General features: G+C 41.7%; 1 protein-coding gene across 5 annotated transcripts in view; it reads left to right on the forward strand.

Moving 5' to 3' along the window:
• Positions 1–18,991, forward strand: part of LOC133631565 (integrin alpha-6-like) — a 66,226-nt gene that overhangs the window by 26,046 nt on the left and 21,189 nt on the right. For all 5 annotated transcript variants that reach the window (XM_062023894.1, XM_062023895.1, XM_062023896.1 and 2 more), the window contains 12 exons: positions 604–731; positions 794–873; positions 940–1,201; positions 3,552–3,683; positions 7,971–8,184; positions 8,241–8,434; positions 10,336–10,433; positions 10,507–10,634; positions 10,703–10,792; positions 16,513–16,574; positions 16,652–16,821; positions 16,882–17,022. In XM_062023894.1, coding sequence (XP_061879878.1) covers positions 604–731; positions 794–873; positions 940–1,201; positions 3,552–3,683; positions 7,971–8,184; positions 8,241–8,434; positions 10,336–10,433; positions 10,507–10,634; positions 10,703–10,792; positions 16,513–16,574; positions 16,652–16,821; positions 16,882–17,022 — 1,699 coding nt within the window. The remainder of the gene's footprint in view (positions 1–603; positions 732–793; positions 874–939; positions 1,202–3,551; positions 3,684–7,970; positions 8,185–8,240; positions 8,435–10,335; positions 10,434–10,506; positions 10,635–10,702; positions 10,793–16,512; positions 16,575–16,651; positions 16,822–16,881; positions 17,023–18,991) is intronic.

The following is an 18,991-nucleotide window of genomic DNA, read 5'->3' on the forward strand; positions in this document are numbered from 1 at the left end:
GTTAAAGTTACCATTGATAGTCCCACACACACTAGGTGTGGTGAGATTATTCTCTGCATTCGACCCATCACCCTCACCCCTTGGGAGGTGAAAGGAGCAGTGAGCAGCAGCGATGGCCGCGCCCGGGAATCATTTTTGGTGATTTAACCCCCAATTCCAAGCCTTGATGCTGAGTGCCAAGCAGGGAGGTAATGGCTCCCATTTTTATAGTCTTTGGTATGACTTTGCCGGGGTGTGCGCCTACTTCCAAGGTCTGGGCTCTGAAGCGTGTATCTGCAAATGCAGCTAAATGTATCTGCTTAATCAGATCTGGTGGACAACTTCAAGTCAAGGTGGGGATGACACAAACATGGTGGAGCATAAAGATGATTAACAAGTAGTGTGGATGCTGAAGAGAGGACATCCTTGTTGGCATGATCCTCCAACCACAAAGGCGTGCTGTGCGTGTGTGTGTGTGTGTGTGCGTGCGTGTGTGTGTGTGTGTGTGTGTGTGTGTGTGTGTGTGTGTGTGTGTGAGGGAGATAAAAGACTAGTTGTGTGTTCCACTCTGGAATGTGTTGCTTGTCATTCAGACAGTCGTCCACATTGATGCTTGTGTTGCAGCCTGCTGGTCGGGGCTCCCAAAGCCAGCGCCTTGAATCGTCAAGTCGCCAAAGTGACGGGCGGCCTCTTCAGCTGTGACATGAGCTCATCCTCTCAAGGCTGCGACCGAGTGAACTTTGACAATGAAGGTAAGACACAGTACACGTGCACCTGCTTTCTGCTAACCACTGGTGTTGAAACGGCTGTGCAGAGGACGTCAAAAAGGAGAGCAAGGAGAACCAGTGGATGGGGGTGACAGTAAAGAGTCAAGGGCCAGGAGGCAAGGTGGTGGTAAGTTGACTTTGTAGCCAACGTCAACAACACAACTGTGACAGTAAGTGTGTTACCCCCACCTAGACCTGTGCCCATCGATACCAGCGCAGGACCAATGTGAAGACCAAGCTTGAATCCCGAGACATCATTGGCCGTTGCTATGTGCTGAGTCAGGATTTGAAAATCGACCCCTATTCAAGCGACGAGGGAGGAAATTGGCACTTCTGTGACAGCCGGCCACGAGGGCACGAGATGTTCGGTTCCTGCCAGCAGGGCCTCTCAGCCACTTTCGACAGGGACTACCACTACATCATCTTCGGGGCTCCTGGAGCATACAACTGGAAAGGTGTGATGTACCATTTTACTGTCAGACATACTGTAAACCCCATATGGTGTAGTGGTCTTGTACCATCTTACTGTCAGACATACTGTAAACCCCATATGGTGTAGTGGTCTTGTACCATCTTACTGTCCAACATACTGTAAACCCCATATGGTGTAGTGGTCTTGTACCATCTTACTGTCAAACATACTGTAAACCCCATATGGTGTAGTGGTCTTGTACCATCCAACTGTCAGACATACTGTAAACCCCATATGGTGTAGTGGTCTTGTACCATCTTACTGTCAAACATACTGTAAACCCCATATGGTGTAGTGGTCTTGTACCATCTTACTGTCAGACATACTGTAAACCCCATATGGTGTAGTGGTCTTGTACCATCTTACTGTCAAACATACTGTAAACCCCATATGGTGTAGTGGTCTTGTACCATCTTACTGTCCGACATACTGTAAACCCCATATGGTGTAGTGGTCTTGTACCATCTTACTGTCAAACATACTGTAAACCCCATATGGTGTAGTGGTCTTGTACCATCTTACTGTCAGACATACTGTAAACCCCATATGGTGTAGTGGTCTTGTACCATCTTACTGTCAGACATACTGTCAACCCCATATGGTGTAGTGGTCTTGTACCATCTTACTGTCCGACATACTGTAAACCCCATATGGTGTAGTGGTCTTGTACCATCTTACTGTCCTACATACTGTAAACCCCATATGGTGTAGTGGTCTTGTACCATCTTACTGTCAGACATACTGTAAACCCCATCTGGTGTAGTGGTCTTGTACCATCTTACTGTCAGACATACTGTAAACCCCATATGGTGTAGTGGTCTTGTACCATCTTACTGTCCGACATACTGTAAACCCCATATGGTGTAGTGGTCTTGTACCATCTTACTGTCCGACATACTGTAAACCCCATATGGTGTAGTGGTCTTGTACCATCTTACTGTCCGACATACTGTAAACCCCATATGGTATAGTGGTCTTGTACCATCTTACTGTCCGACATACTGTAAACCCCATATGGTGTAGTGGTCTTGTACCATCTTACTGTCCGACATACTGTAAACCCCATATGGTGTAGTGGTCTTGTACCATCTTACTGTCCGACATACTGTAAACCCCATATGGTGTAGTGGTCTTGTACCATCTTACTGTCAGACATACTGTAAACCCCATATGGTGTAGTGGTCTTGTACCATCTTACTGTCAAACATACTGTAAACCCCATATGGTGTAGTGGTCTTGTACCATCTTACTGTCAGACATACTGTAAACCCCATATGGTGTAGTGGTCTTGTACCATCTTACTGTCAGACATACTGTAAACCCCATACGGTGTAGTGGTCTTGTACCATCTTACTGTCCGACATACTGTAAACCCCATATGGTGTAGTGGTCTTGTACCATCTTACTGTCCGACATACTGTAAACCCCATATGGTGTAGTGGTCTTGTAGTCTTGTACCATCTTACTGTCAAACATACTGTAAACCCCATATGGTGTAGTGGTCTTGTACCATCTTACTGTCAAACATACTGTAAACCCCATATGGTGTAGTGGTCTTGTACCATCTTACTGTCCGACATACTGTAAACCCCATATGGTGTAGTGGTCTTGTACCATCTTACTGTCAAACATACTGTAAACCCCATATGGTGTAGTGGTCTTGTACCATCTTACTGTCCGACATACTGTAAACCCCATATGGTGTAGTGGTCTTGTACCATCTTAGAACATGTTAAAAACGAAAATAAGAAGATATTAAAAGTAAATGAACAAGTAGATTAATAATCCATTTTTACAGTTTGTCCCTCATAATGTGTACAAAATAATAGGTGTATAAATGACACAATATGTTACTGCATACGTCAGCAGACTAATTAGGAGTCTTTGTTTGTTTACTTACTACTAAAAGACAAGTTGTCTAGTATGTTCACTATTTTATTTAAGGACTGAATGACAATAATAAACATATGTTTCATGTACACTAACATTTTTTGTTCAAATAAAGACAATAATGACATTTTTTGTGGTCCCCTTTATTTAGAAAAGTACCGAAAGGTAGGTATCGAAATACATTTTGATACCGGTACCAAAATAAAGCTTTAAAGCTTTAAATTGCACTCTTTTGTCACTGTCCAATTAAAACCTCATATCTTCATTTTTATATAAAAAAACATCAAAAATATGTCTTTGTCATACAGATAACATTTTTTCAAGTTCTCAATTCTTTTTCTCTCCCTTTTTAGTGATATCGTTGTTTTTTTTATCAGTAAAATCCTGTTTTGAGGTTAATATTGCTTCCATCGGAGAAGATTTGACCAACATTTTGCATGCAGGTGTGGTGCGTCTGGAACAGAAGAACGACACCCTGCTAGAGTTGGGCATCTATGACGACGGCCCCTTTGAGGCAGGGGATGAGAACGAAAAGAACCCGGATCTCGTCCCCGCTGCTCCCAACAGTTACCTTGGTAACTATTCTTCTTCTTTCAATTGTGGAGAGGAAAAGTATTATTAGTTTATTGTGTTTTAAATAAGTAATAAAATAGGAGTTTAACGATTGATCAATGTTAGGGCTGCAACTAACGATTAATTTGATAATCGATTAATCTGTCGATTATTACTTCGATTAATCGATTAATAATCGGATAAAAGAGACAAACTACATTTCTATCCTTTCCAGTATTTTATTTAAAAAACACAGCATACTGGCACCATACTTATTTTGATTATTGTTTTTCAGCTGTTTGTACATGTTGCAGTTTATAAATAAAGGTTTATTTAAAAAATAAAAATAAAAAAAAATAAAAAAATTTTTTTTTTAAAAAGCCTCTGCGCATGCGCATAGCATAGATCCAACGAATCGATGACTAAATTAATCGGCAACTATTTTTATAATAGATTTTAATCGATTTAATCGATTAGTTGTTGCAGCCCTAATCAATATATTGATTCCTAAATTTCAAGGATATCGATGTATGGTCGGCAAGTTGGCCTTCTGGAAGATAAATATCGACCCAACATCAATTTAAAAGGCAATATAACCATTTATCGATACTAGCAAAAAAGAAAACTTTGTACCGTATTTTTCGGAGTATAAGTCGCTCCAGAGTATAAGTCGCACCAGCTGAAAATGCATAATAAAGAAGGAAAAAAACATATATAAGTCGCACTGGAGTATAAGTCGCATTTTTTGGGGAAATGTATTTGATAAAAACCAACACCAAAAATAGACATTTGAAAGGCAATTTAAAATAAATAAAGAATAGTGAACAACAGGCTGAATAAGTGTACGTAGTTACCCTTTTCCACATGTCTGTGAAGCAAGCTCCATGGACTCCCTAACCTAACTACAAGCAATTTAAGGAAGAAACAGCCCGGTGGTCCACCGAGAGGCGGGATGAAAGATGGACCAATCAGGACGGATTACACGGAAACGACTGGCACGACAATGACGAACGAGCAGAGGATCCTCAGAGAATGTGGCTGTGGGTGGGCCAAGGAAACAACCTACAGGGGCCTGCGAATACACCAGGGAAAGGCAAAATGCGGCGGTGGCCGCAACCAGATGCAAGCTTGCACTGCAGAAGCAGATCAGACAAGGAGGAATCTTAGCCAGGTTGAGCACCACAGTGCTATTGATCCCACCATTGCAACTGGTGAGAGAGAGGAGGACCAGCCTTCCCTGCAGGATGTGCAGCAACAACAGCACAGCCCACAGCACAGTGAAACACCAAGTAGAGAACCCACAAGAGGAACATCAGAGAAGCTTATCCGGAAAGCCAAAGTGAAGTGGCCAAAAGCCAACGACAAAGACTCCTGGAGCAGCTTCGATTTTAACTTATGCACCACCCTCCAAAGTGCGCTAAGAGGCAGTGTAACTTCCAAACTAAACATTATGGGAGACATCATCTACGAAGAAGGGAAAGAGCGTTTTGGATTGATGCCACAGAGGAAGATCGTTCCCAAACAGAGCGGGAGACGGGAGAGGGAAATCCTCCAGCTCGTAAAGGAACGCCGCCTCTTACGCAAGCAGTGGAGGAAAGCCAATGACCAGGAGAAAGTCGGCCTGAAGAACCTGTGGGACCAGATCAAAGTAAGACTCGCACAACTGAGGAGAGCTGAAAGAATCAGGAAACGCAGAAGCCGCAGGGAGAAAGCAAGGGCAAGCTTCTTCCGGGACCCCTTCAAGTATGCTCGAAGCCTGCTAGAGGAAAAGAAGAACGGGACACTCCAGACCAGTGAGCAGGAGTTGGAGGAACACATCAAAGTCCAGCTCAGTGATAGCCAAAAGGATCTCCCCCTCGGATCACCGGGGCACGTACCTCGCCCACCTGAGCCTTCCTCGCAGTTTGACACCACCCCCCCGAGATGGGCTGAGGTTAAGCAAGTGGTTGAGCGTGCAAGAACTGCTTCAGCACCCGGACCGAACGGGGTACCTTACAAGGTTTTCAAAAACTGTCCTGGACTCCTGAAGCAGTTGTGGAAGCTGGCTGCAGGGGGTGGCAGGGAGACGTCCCTGTCGCTGCTCCACCACCCAGAGATGTTCCGGGATTAAAGGAGCGAAACATCTGTGAAGGGTGGCTCCCGGCTGACGACCCTGCAGCCAGCACCACATGGCACTGTCGGAGGTGCGTCAGGCAGTAATGCCCTGCAAGTGTTAACTTGTGCTTACATCGTTATATGAGGCATAAATAACCAACTGAGAACGTGCCTGGTATGTTAACGTAACATATTATGGTAAGAGTCATTCAAATAACTATAACATATAGAACATGCTATACGTTTACCAAACAATCTGTCACTCCTAATCGCTAAATCCCATGAAATCTTATACGTCTAGTCTCTTACGTGAATGAGCTAAATAATATTATTTGATATTTTACGCTAATGTGTTCATCATTTCACACATAAGTCGCTCCTGATTAGAGATGTCCGATAATATATTATCAACCGATAAATGCTTTAAAATGTAATATCTGAAAATATCGGTATCGTTTTTTTTATTATCGGTATCGTTTTTTATTTATTTGTATTTGTATTTTTTATTTTTTATCACTTTAAAAAACACAAGATACACTTACAATTAGTGCACCAACCCAAAAAACCTCCCTCCCCCATTCACACTCATTCACACAAAAGGGTTATTTCTTTCTGTTATTAATATTCTGCTTCCTACATTATAAATCAATATATATCAATACAGTCTGCAGGGATACAGTCTGTAAGCACACATGATTGTGCGTGCTGCTGCTCCACTAATAGTACTAACCTTTAACACTTCATTTTACTCATTTTCATTAATTACTAGTTTCTATGTAACTGTTTTTATATTGTTTTACTTTCTTTTTTATTCAAGAAAATGTAATTTTGAAGTGGTGTTGTATTATTATTTTCATGTTGAAAAACAACAGCAAAAGTAGCAGCTAAATCTTCTGTTAAAATGTTGCTTACTGTACTTTGATTGGAAATGTCTGGAATGTTAAAAATGTGAGCAGAAGAGGTTTTGTCTTGTTAATTTAACCCCAAGTGTTGGTTGCACTTTATACATATAAAATGTGTTTGATTGTTATTTACTTGCTTGTTTGTGTCCATAATTCATTTCTACGTAATTCCTTTACAAGAAATACCAGGGGCCGTACTTATCAAGCTTCTTAGAGTGCCATTTTACACTTAAGTCCTGAGAATTTGCGAAATTTAGTCCTACTCTCAAACTTAAGAATAAAAGCTTTTTATCAACGTTCTTAAGTCTAAGAATCACTCCTACTCTCCACGATATTTAAGAGACCTTCAGAGGTGTCTTAAGTGGTTAGGAGTTGCCAGCAGGGGATGGCACTGAGGCGAGAGAGACGTGCGCGAACGTTCAGGGAACGGAACAATGTTTTTTTTTTTTTTATGACGAGCAGCTGATCAAACGGTATCGTTTAGACAGAGCGGATATTATTTTTGTCACAGATTTAATACTTTTCGATTCCTTGTTGATTTCTGCATGTGTCTGCAGTGGGCTAGTATATATAGAGCCACCCACACCAGTTTCAAATTAGTTGCCTAATTAATGAATTGGAAAGAAAATGTTATGACAGTAGCGTATGTGTGTGGCCGTGAGGTGAGTGACGTCAGTGAGTGTGTGGGCGATAGAAGAGAGGGAGCGGTAGCGTGAGTGCCGGCGGGGACTAGTTTGTTTTGTATTATTTTGTAGTTTATTGTCAAAATATACACTCCCATTGTCCACTTAAATATTTCCAAGATATTTCTTTATTCTTAGACAACGGATTCCCTTCCGTGATTGGTCATTTCTATGGACACAGAAATGACGTCACCTAAAATTCCGTTTACGGCACATAGTAATGTCGTAATTCAGCTCTGAGTGTGACACTTAAGATTCAGTCCTACACTTTGCTGAAAGTGTGAGTAAGACGCTTGATAACTAACTTTTAAGTGCAGCTTTCAGCGAAGAATTTATTTACTCTTAAGTCAACTCTTAGCAGACTTCTTAGGAGTAATTCTAAGAAGCTTGATAAGTACGGCCCCAGGAATATAGCAAACTTCACCTGCAGTGTCCACTATTTATTCTACTGCTTGATGTCCTTTTTGCTAAAAAAGTTACTGAAACAATTTCAACTCACTGAATGGTTTCGGATGGTGTGGTTCTAAAAAGAATGAGATAGTCTCTGAATTTTTTCGGCAACCACAAATGGTTAGAAGGAATGGTTTTACCCTTAGTAAAATAAGGTATATGTGAACCCTTGTGGTGGCAGGTTTCTCTCTGGACTCAGGCAGCAGTCTGACCAAGAAAGGCCAGCTGACAGTTGTTGCTGGAGCACCAAGAGCCAACCACAGTGGCTCAGTAGTGATGCTGAAGAAAGGCCCGGAAACCAGCAACAACCTGCTGCACGAGTACACGCTGGATGGGGAGGGGCTCGCCTCCTCTTTCGGTTACGACCTGGCCGTGTTGGACCTCAATGGTGACGGGTAAGTCCAACCTGCAGCAATATTATTGTCCATACATAATTACTCCCATTTGTCAGTTGGGAAGACATTGTGGTCGGAGCACCTCAGTACTTCGAGAAGGACGGAGAAATCGGAGGCGCCGTCTATGTCTACGTCAACATGGCCGGCAAGTGGAACAAAGTCAAACCCACCAGAATAGACGGGCCTGAGGACTCCATGTTTGGCCTGTCTGTGGAAAACCTGGGAGACATTAATCAGGATGGTTTCCATGGTGAGGATAAGCACAATAACACCTCTGATCCATTCACATATTGCAGTTTTACCACATTGCAGATTTAAAAATAATAATAATAATCTTTTGCCCTAAAATAAGCAATTTCAAGCATTAAAATGGCTAAATGAACCAAATATATCTAATGATACCAAACCAATCAGATCATACTGTTCAGTATCGTGGCCACTGATTGGCTCAGCCTCAGACAATGTTACTAAATTGGATTAAAAGACTTTAAAGGTGACTATGTGGGTGTTATTTCATGTTTAGAGAGCTCCTAAAGTATTTAGAAGGTAGTCAACAGATTTTCTTTATGCTCCTGCGATGAAAATATTTGATTTCCAATTAACTAAGCTAAATTATGCTCTGCTTTTTCCTACGTTTTTTAGACATGAGAAACTGGAAATACCGTATATTACCAAATAAACGCCCTTGTGCAAATAACCGCCCATGACCCCATTTTGTGAATTAAACGCCTCTTCCTAGTAACCGCCTATGTCCAAATAGCCGCCCATGGGCTGTTATTTGCATAATTTAGATTAAAATACTACTGGGGTTGCGTTTGCTGCAGTATTATTGTTTTGATGGTTTTATAGAGTACTTGGTACCATAATTTTATTTTTCCTGTATGCTGCTTTATTTAAAACTTGGAGTACTGTAGCCTTTATTTTATTTAAGTGACAGTATTATTGTTCGGTTTTGATGGTGGGTTTTATACTTGAGTACTTTGTACCATAATTGTATTTTTCCCGGTATGCTGCTTTATTTAAAAAGTTTATTTATTTTTAGTATTGGTATTCTATTTGACAATTGTTGCACTACTGCCATGTTGAGGCCTTGTTGATCTCTTGTCTTTTGATAGCCTACCTCATGTTGGTCTATTGTTTTTTTGTTTGCATGTTTACAATAGCTTTTACATTTAAAGTTTATTGTACGAAAAAAAAATACTGGACAGTAACCATTGTAACCAAATAATGGCCTGGTGCAGGCTGGTGCAAAAATAAATAAAAGCCTTGTGCAAATAACCGCCCATGTCCTAATAGCCGCCCGGGGTCTGACCCCATTTTGTGAAATAAACGCCCGGGCTACTATTTGGTAATATACGGTATGTGAGGTATCATTTTGTTGTTGTATGCGTGTTCATAACCATAATGATTCACAATGAGCCTACTCAGTGGCCTAGTGGTTAGAGTGTCTGCCTTGAGATGGGTAGGTTGTGAGTTCAAACCCCGGCCGAGCCATACTATAAAAATGGGAGCCATTACCTCCCTGCTTGGTACTCAGCATCAAGGGTTGGAATTGGGGGTTAAATCACCAAAAATTATTACCGGGCGCTCACTGCTCCCCTCACCTCCCTGGGGGTGAACAAGGGGATGGGTCAAATGCAGAGGACAGATTTCACCACCCCTAGTGTGTGTGTGACAATCATTGCTACTTTAACTTGAACTTAATTCCTACTTCTCGGAAATTAATTGATCACTATCATGTCCGGAACCAGTGAACAGCAATAAAGAAGGGATTCAAGTAAATTGTAATCATAAAACCTTAATACCTACAATGTTTGAAGTGACATGCCCAGCTGTCGTACAACGGGGAAAAAATAAGTAAACTTTTGTTAATAGTAAAATGTGAATTCAAAACGTATTCACTTTGTAGAAAGTTACTTTATGCTTCAGGACAGCGTCTTCATCTTTTCCCTGCCATGCCATTCTTTTATTATTTTGGGTGTGGTCTTGTACTGAGCAGCCTGGATAGTGATATGTGTAAGAAGTGAAAGAAACATGAAAAAAAGCACCAAAAAGCCAAAGAAAAATCAAATTGTATGCAGTTAATATTTGCTTCATTTCTGCAGAGGAATGATGTGCGACTTCAAATGTAGTTTTTCTTCACTATAACAGATTTTGCGGTGGGAGCCCCGTATGACGATGACGGTGCAGGAAACGTCTTCATCTACCACGGAGCCGCCGCAGGTCTCAAATCCAAGAAAGCTGCACAGGTGCACACAAGAAACTCCCAGACTTACACACAAGGGCGAGAAATGTAGTTATCCAACCAGACTTTTTCTTTAGATTCTATCTGGCAAGCCTTTAGGAGTGAAGATGTTTGGCTACTCCTTAGCTGGCAACATGGACCTGGACAAGAACTCCTACCCGGACTTGGCTGTTGGATCCCTGTCTGATGCTGTCTTTGTCTACAAGTGAGTACGTCCCTCTTCTTTTTAATGTTACATATCCTTCCTGGAGACATCTCTCCATGTCTTTCCAGAGCTCGCCCAGTCATTGCCATTAAGAAGGAAGTCACCATCACGCCAAAGGAAATCGATCTGACGAAGAAGAACTGTGGGAACAGCTTCTGGTAAGTTTTTGAGGATTAGATTTGCGTTACACATCAATTCTACGCATTCCTAAGTCCTCCTACGCCCAAATGATTCATCAAGCAAGGAGCCATATTTGCTAACTTAAAGCAGAGTTAGCCTCGGTGTGAGGGTGTTAGCCATGCCATTGATCACAGTTGATCATCAACAAAAAGGAATGATGACAATCATCTTCATCTATCTCTGCATGCTTGTTACAATGTTGCTTGCACCACTCGGGTGAAATCCATGCGTGTTACACAATGAAGTCATCAACAGCTATTTGCATAGGTTCTGTTGCTGCTGTTAATAAATACATATGCTTGTCAATACATTATCATTTGTAACAGGTTATTATTTGGTCAATGGGCTAGCCTGGTGTTTCATAACCATTCTTAATAATAATAATAATAATACATTTTGTTTGGGATAACGCTTTTCAGGGTACTCAAAGACGCTTTACAGGATAAAAATGAAATATAAGACAGTTCATAGCAATAATAGTGGAAATATAAAAGCAGTACATAGTAATAATACATAATAACACTGGACTTTAGGAGACACAGAACACTAATCACAGGTTAAAAGCAGATCTGAAGAGGTGTGTTTTGAGAAGGCTTTTGAAGGTAGGAAGGTCTGAGCAGTCACGGATGGGTTTGGGGAGAGAGTTCCAGAGGGTGGGAGCAGCGACGGTGAAGGTTCTGTCACCCCAGGTCCAGAGCCTGGTTCTGAGTGGTGAGGAGAGGATGTTGCGTGAAGGGGTATGGCGGTGGAGCAGGTTGGTGAGGTAGCAGGGGGCCTGGTTGTGGGGGCTTTGTGGGTGAGGAGGAGGATTTTAAAGTGGATCCGGTGAGGAACGGGGAGCCAGTGGAGTTTCTGAAGGACTGGGGTGATGTGCTCACGGGAGCGGGTGTGGGTGAGCAGAGTTTTACATGTATTGGAGTTTATTGAGGATGAGCCGTAGAGGATGCTGTTGCAGTAATGGAGTCTGGAGGCCATGAAGGCATGGATCAGGTGATGAAGGCATGGATCAGGTGATGAAGGCATGGATCAGGTGATGAAGGCATGGATTAGGTGATGAAGGCATGGATTAGGTGATGAAGGCATGGATCAGGTGATGAAGGCATGGATTAGGTGATGAAGGCATGGATCAGGTGATGAAGGCATGGATTAGGTGATGAAGGCATGGATTAGGTGATGAAGGCATGGATTAGGTGATGAAGGCATGGATCAGGTGATGAAGGCATGGATCAGGGTTTCAGCGGCAGAGAAGGAGAGGGATGGACGTAGACGGGCAATATTTTTGAGGTGGAAGAAAGCAGTTCTTGTGATGTGGTTGAGGTGGTGTTCAAAAGAGACCCAACCGCTGTTGGGTGGCGCGCGCCCCCTACAGGGCCGCCCAAAACATTTTCTTAGCTGCGGCCCATTCGGACCACAGCTGTACTTAGTTGTAATACACTTTTCCACCACTTGTGGCAGTAATGACGATGTCAAACAAACAGAAGAAGTCTGTAGCTGAAGTCATAAAAAGTTTCTCAAGTGCAAGAATAATGACTAAAGTGGTGAAGCTGTATTTTCATTTTGCAATTTAATTCTATTGACAGTTTATTTAATAAACATATATGTTCATTATTATTAATTTAATTTTTTTATTTTAGCACTGTGTAAATGTATGTACATTTATTTTTAATCCGTTTTTCTGAGTCCCTTCTTTTGCAGTGTATGTGATTAGTATTTGAATGTGGAGTAAATGAATGATGTGTTCTCACTTCTCTGTATCGAGTTGATAGATGTATAAATCTAATCCATTATTATTAGTATTTATTTGTGTAATCCGCCTGAGCTAAGCCTTGATGATAATCTTTGTGATTAACACATGTTTTCATATCATTTGACAAAGTTTATCCTGGAAAACTGTAAGTAGGTTTGATATATTTTTTGAATACGATTAAAATCAAGAGTAGCTTAACTAATTCAGTGTTAATATCTGAGTGGGCCCCAGGCCCCTCTGTAGTGGAAAAGTTGGGCCCCCAGGTCAAAAAGATTAAGAACCCCTGCTTTATCCCTCCATTAAGTATCCTGGAAGTTGCTCGGATAATCCTGATCAATTAGCTTTTTGGTAGAATTTACTAGTGCTGTCAGAAAAAAATAGTGATTAATTAACATCATTTGTCATCAATTAATGTAATTAATCTCTTTTTTAATCTCACCTACAAAAATCCCTCCACTTGAGGTATTTTCATTTAAATTGATTACGTTATTTTAGAGTCTAAATACAAAGTGACTTTATGAAGTAATTTATTGTTTTTGACACATACCGCCTGTTTGACTGACTCAAATAAAACACCAACTCTATTTAAAGTGCTGAAGTTAAATGTTAAACTTGGTGCTTTTCCTCTGCTTGAGATAATATACGCTAAATAAACAGACCTATCATACACAGTGCTAGCAATGTGGTTTAAGAGAACAGATTTAACAAATAAATGTTTATATTTGTCACAATTCGAGGAAATGTTGACTTTGACTGTCAATCACATATTTCTTATACAGGTACATCACGTATCATTCTTATTTAACGGCAATATATGAAGTTGTATATACTATATTAGAGGTTTGGTTTCATTTGGTCCACTGGCAGACACGTAGAGCGTGAGACGCCTCTATATAAGTATGCTTTCATTTTCAATATGATGTCCACATCTTTCTACATATCATGTTTCACTGTGTTGATGCACAGACGTGTTATTGTGGTATAAAGTCAGGCTTATGTGGCTCAAAACACATTTGAGAGCGATGCCTTCTTTCCAAAGCTGGTGTAATTGAGCGATGTGCGTTACTCTAAAAAAAAGCATCGTCTACTCTTTGCTAAAAACAAGACAACATACAAACGTAAACACACTTCTAATACATCCATCCATAGGGTTGGGTATCGAGTATCGAGTATCGATTGGAACCGGGACTAACTTTCCGATTCTCCCGGTATCGTTCAAAAGTTTAAATTTCGATTCCTATTTTCGATACCCAGTCCGCCGACCGGAAAAAATAAAAAATAAAAAAAATAAATATGTCCGCCGAACCGGAAGAAGAAGCAGCTGAGCACCAATGAATAAGCGCCCACCGCCGGAAGTGTTAGCATAGCCGAGCGAGTCAGTCAAGCTCAAGCATGGATAGCGGGCGTCGGCGGTCGAAAGTGTGGCTTTACTTTACAAAAAAAAATTGAAATAACCGCGAAATAACAGAGCTCCATGTCCATCAAGAAACGAGTGGAGAGAGAGCTGCAGATGTACCAGGACGTTCCACCGATACTTATGTCTGACGACCCTGCTGCATGGTGGTGGAACCAACAAAAGACTTGTCCTTTGCTGTCAGATCTCGCTTTCTCCTATTTATGCGTTCAAGCTTCTTCCACACCCAGCGAACGTGTATTTTCCACAGCAGGAGACACTATCTGTCCAGAACGCTCACGCATCCTGCCTGAGAAGGCGGATATGGTCATTTTCCTAAACAAGAACTGTCTCTTATTTTATACTGTACCTGCTGCTAATCTGGACTGGGTTTTGCAAGTTGTTTCTTATTGTTTATTTGCTTTTCTGCACCAGGTTAGCCCATCAGTGGGAGCACGGTAACATGTTTAAGTACCTGCAGCATCATACACTTGTGTGTGTAAATGTGTTTTCATGAGGTTTCCTGCAGCATCATACACTTATGTGTAAATGTGTTTTCATGAGGTTTCCTGCAGCATCATACACTTGTGTGTGTAAATGTGTTTTCATGAGGTTTCCTGCAGCATCATACACTTATGTGTAAATGTGTTTTCATGAGGTTTCCTGCAGCATCATACACTTGTGTGTGTAAATGTGTTTTCATGAGGTTTCCTGCAGCATCATACACTTATGTGTAAATGTGTTTTCATGAGGTTTCCTGCAGCATCATACACTTATGTGTAAATGTGTTTTCATGAGGTTTTCAAAAATAAAGCTCTCTTGAGGAAAGTGTACCCCTGGGAAAATGTATTCATAATTTATAATATTTATATTCAAGTTAATAGATTTGATATTTATATTGTAGTTGAAAACAGCCCTGTGAGGAATTTATAGTAAAGTTCATAAAAAGTTAATAGAATTAAAATTGATGGAGAATGTCAGACTATTTCATTCAGAAAGACTGTAGGTTAGCTAGCTCATTTAAAATATCCTAAACTTTTTTTTGACCCTGCCTCTTAAAAGAATCGGAACCGAGAATAGTCAGGAATCGGAATCGAAACAAAGAACCGGAATCGGAACCGGAATCGTTCGAATTCAAACGATACCCAACCCTATCCATCCATCCATTTTCTACCGCTTTTCCCGTTCGGGGTGGCGGGGGTGCTGGAGCCTATCTCAGCTGCATTCGGGCGGAAGGCGGGGTACACCCTGGACAAGTCGCCACCTCATCACAGGTCCAACACAGATAGACCAGTGTTTTTCATCCACTGTGCCGCGGCACACTAGTGTATCGTGAGATACAGTCTGGTGTGCCGTGGGAGATTATCCAGTTTCACCTATTTGGGTTAAAAATATTTTTTGCAAAGCAGTAATTATAGTCTGCAAATGATGTGTTGTTGTTGAGTGTCGGTGCTGTCTAGAGCTCAGCAGAGTGACCATGTTATACCATACCATATCAGTAGGTGGCAGCTGGTAGCTAATTGCTTTGTAGATGTCGGGAACACGTCGTGTGAGACGACGATGGTTTGTCGTGATCACAATATGCAGGCGACAGCGGGAGGCCGTGTGCAGGTAAAAAGGTGTCTAATGCTTAAACCAAAAATAAACAAAAGGTGAGTGCCCCTAAGAAAAGGCATTAAAGCTTAGGGAAAGCTATGTAGAACGAAACTAACACTGCTACAAAGTAAACAAAAACAGAATGCTGGACGACAGCAAAAACTTACAGCGTGTGGAGCGGAGACGGCGTCCACAAAGTACATCCGTACATGGCATGACAACAATGTCCACACAAAAAAAGATAGCAGCAACTTCAACCAACACATTTAGCTGAACTGCACCAATGTTGTCAAGAGGAGTGGTCAAAAATTCAAGCAGAAGCTTACCAGAAGCTTGTGGATGGCTACCAAAAGCGCCTTTAATGCAGGTAAACTTGCCAAGGGACATGTAAGCAAATATTAACATTGCTGTATGTATACTTTTGACCCAGCACATTTGCTCACATTTTCAGTATGTGCTCCAATCACTACATCACCAAAAAATAAGATGGTTATGGTTTGAATTCATATCCAACAATTGCGACAACAACTTTTTATTGTCTCTACTGAGTTTAATTTCTTAATGATTTCTGCTGGTAGTGTGCCTCCGCATTTTTTCAATGAAAAAAATGCGCCTTGGCTCAAAAAAGGTTGAAAAACACTGAGATAGACAACATTCACACTCAAATTCACACACCAGGGCCAATTTAGTGTTGCCAATCAATATATTGCACTACATGTTGGATCAATATTATCTCCACTATTTAAAGCGGCTAACATTTGTGACACAGTGAAAGCTCTTTTTGCCACATATTATCTTTGGTTGCTGTCAGTCAAGTAGAGGAAGGGTAAGTCAGGCATGCAGAGACCGTGACGTCAGAGATTACAATTTAGACTAACAAGATTAAAAGAACATGACATGTTGAACATGACTGTAATGAATGAGTTGACTCTCCTGTAAATATTTCCGTTTGTTTCCCTCAGCCTGAATGTTGAAGCTTGCTTCACCTACACGGCCAATCCCAAGACTTACTCTCCCAGGCTGAGTAAGTCTTTACTTTCATCTCCATTAGCACGTTCTCTCCTTTTTAGCAACAACCCTGACTGCTATGTCGCCCTCTAGCTGTAGCATATGCCATGGCAGTTGACTCTGAGCAAAGGAAGAAGAATCTCATCCCCCGGGCTTCCTTCCTTCAAGAGGCGGCCTCTGGAAACAGCTATGAGTCCAAAGGGACCCTGGTCATCGATGGACAAGGACGAAGACAATGTGTCTCACGTTCCATCGCCTTCCAGGTGCCACCCTGGCTCTTCCACAGCATGACGAGCTCCCAGTAACAAAGTGTGGTCCCACAGGACAATATCCGTGACAGACTGCGAGGGGTCCCCATCGACGTGGACGTTGACATCGTGGAGGCCAAACGCAAACGCCGGCAGAGTTCATCTGAGATGCCACCTGTCCTGGACGTGGAAGACAAAGTGCCAGCTCGCTCTGAGGTATGCCAGACATGAAGCCATGCTTCAAATAAAAAGATGTTGTTTCTTTGGGATACAAGCTGCCCCCTATTGGTACGGAGAAAAACTACAACCTTCATTTACAAACACCTCTAATGGAAGTTGTACACATGTATATTTATATATACATGTGTATATATAAATATATGTGTATATAGATCTGACCAATCTAAGTCTATGATCATGAAGTGATGAAGTCTAGTCAGATGAGAGGTGAAACATCTTCTAGTACAAACCCAACAGTGCAGTTGTGATGATTGAATGTCCTGAGACTACAATGACCTGATGAATGACAACATTCAATCCAATCAATCCAATCCACTTTATTTATATAGCACATTTACACAACAAGAATGTTTCCAAAGTGCTGCACAGCCATGTTAAAAACAATATTAAAAACAATATTATGCTACACCAGGGGTCGGCAACCTTTACCACTCAAAGAGCCATTTTGGAAAGTTTCACAAATTAAAGAAAACAATGGGAGCCACAAAAAAATTTTGAAAATTTAAAATGAAAAACACCACATACAAAGCTTAAATTGCTTTGCGCTATGTTAACCAGGGGTCTCTGACACACGCACCGGCACGCATCTCTATGTGGAAATTTAATGTTAGTGCAGCCCGCGACTTTTAATTGAACGGCGCTTGATAGCGTCTTTCTTGCCAACCCTCTCAATTTTCCGGGAGACTCCCAAATTTCAGGACGTGCTGGCACTGCTTTTAGCGCCCTCTACAGCCTGCCCAAACAGCGTACCTGCTTGGCCACATGATGAATGCAGCTTTTGCTTGCACACGTGAGTGCCAGCAAGGCATACTTGTTCAACAACCACACAGCTTACACTGACGGTAGTCGTACAAAAACAACTTTAACACTGTTACGTTACAAATATGCGCCACACTTTGAACCCACACCAAAAAAGAATGACAAACACATTTCTGGAGAGCATCTGCACTGTAACACAACATAAACACAACACAACAAATACCCAGAATCCCATGCAGCCCTAACTCTTCCGCTCAACCGACGCACGGAGAGGAGGGGGGTTGATGTGTGGGGGGGTTTGGTGGTAGCGGGGGTGTATAATGTAGACCGGAAGAGTTAGGGCTGCATGGGATTCTGGGTATTTGTTGTGTTGTGTTACGGTGCGGATGTTCTCCAGAAATGTTTTTGTCATTCTTTTTTGGTGTGGGTTCACAGTGTGGCGCATATTTGTAACGTAACAGTGTTAAAGTTGTTTTTGTACGACTACCGTCAGTGTAAGCTGTGTGGCTGTTGAGCAAGTATGCTTTGCTGTCTCCTACGTGTGCAAGTAAAAGCAACATATAACATGTGGCCGGGCTGGCACGCCGTTTGTAAATACTATAGAGGAAAATTAATGCAGTGCCATTAGGGCACGCCCTTGATTAAGTCATTAGAGTGAAAATAGGATAATATTTGCCCTGGGAGATTTCTAGGAGAGGCAGTCTCCTGGGAAAATCGGGGGGGTCGTTAAGTATACTGGGAAAACCGGGAGGGTCGGCAAGTATGCAGCTGAGCCGCATCAGAGTGGTCAAAGAGCCGCATGCGGCTCCGGAGCCGCGGGTTGCCGACCCCTGTGCTACACCAATGACTGAATAAAAACAAAGAATAAATGAATAGAAAACCAATACAGAGACAATATAAAAAAAAAATATGATTAAAAACGATTTTAAAGGGTAAAACCAATTAAAACAGTAAAATAGACATCAACATTTATAAAAAACACAGAGGACAACAGAGGACAGAAGACCACACAACTCACGTAGTGTTAAAAGCCAAAGAATAAAAGTGGGTCTTAAGACGAGACTTAAAACACTCCACTGTGGGAGCAGTTTGAACATGGAGGGGCAGAGTGTTCCAGAGTTTAGGGCCGACCACAGAGAAGGCCCCGTCTCCCCTGGTTTTAAGTCTCGTCCTGGGCACCACGAGC

The sequence above is a fragment of the Entelurus aequoreus genome, linkage group LG16, assembly GCF_033978785.1.
Source record: "Entelurus aequoreus isolate RoL-2023_Sb linkage group LG16, RoL_Eaeq_v1.1, whole genome shotgun sequence".
NCBI lineage: Eukaryota > Metazoa > Chordata > Actinopteri > Syngnathiformes > Syngnathidae > Entelurus > Entelurus aequoreus.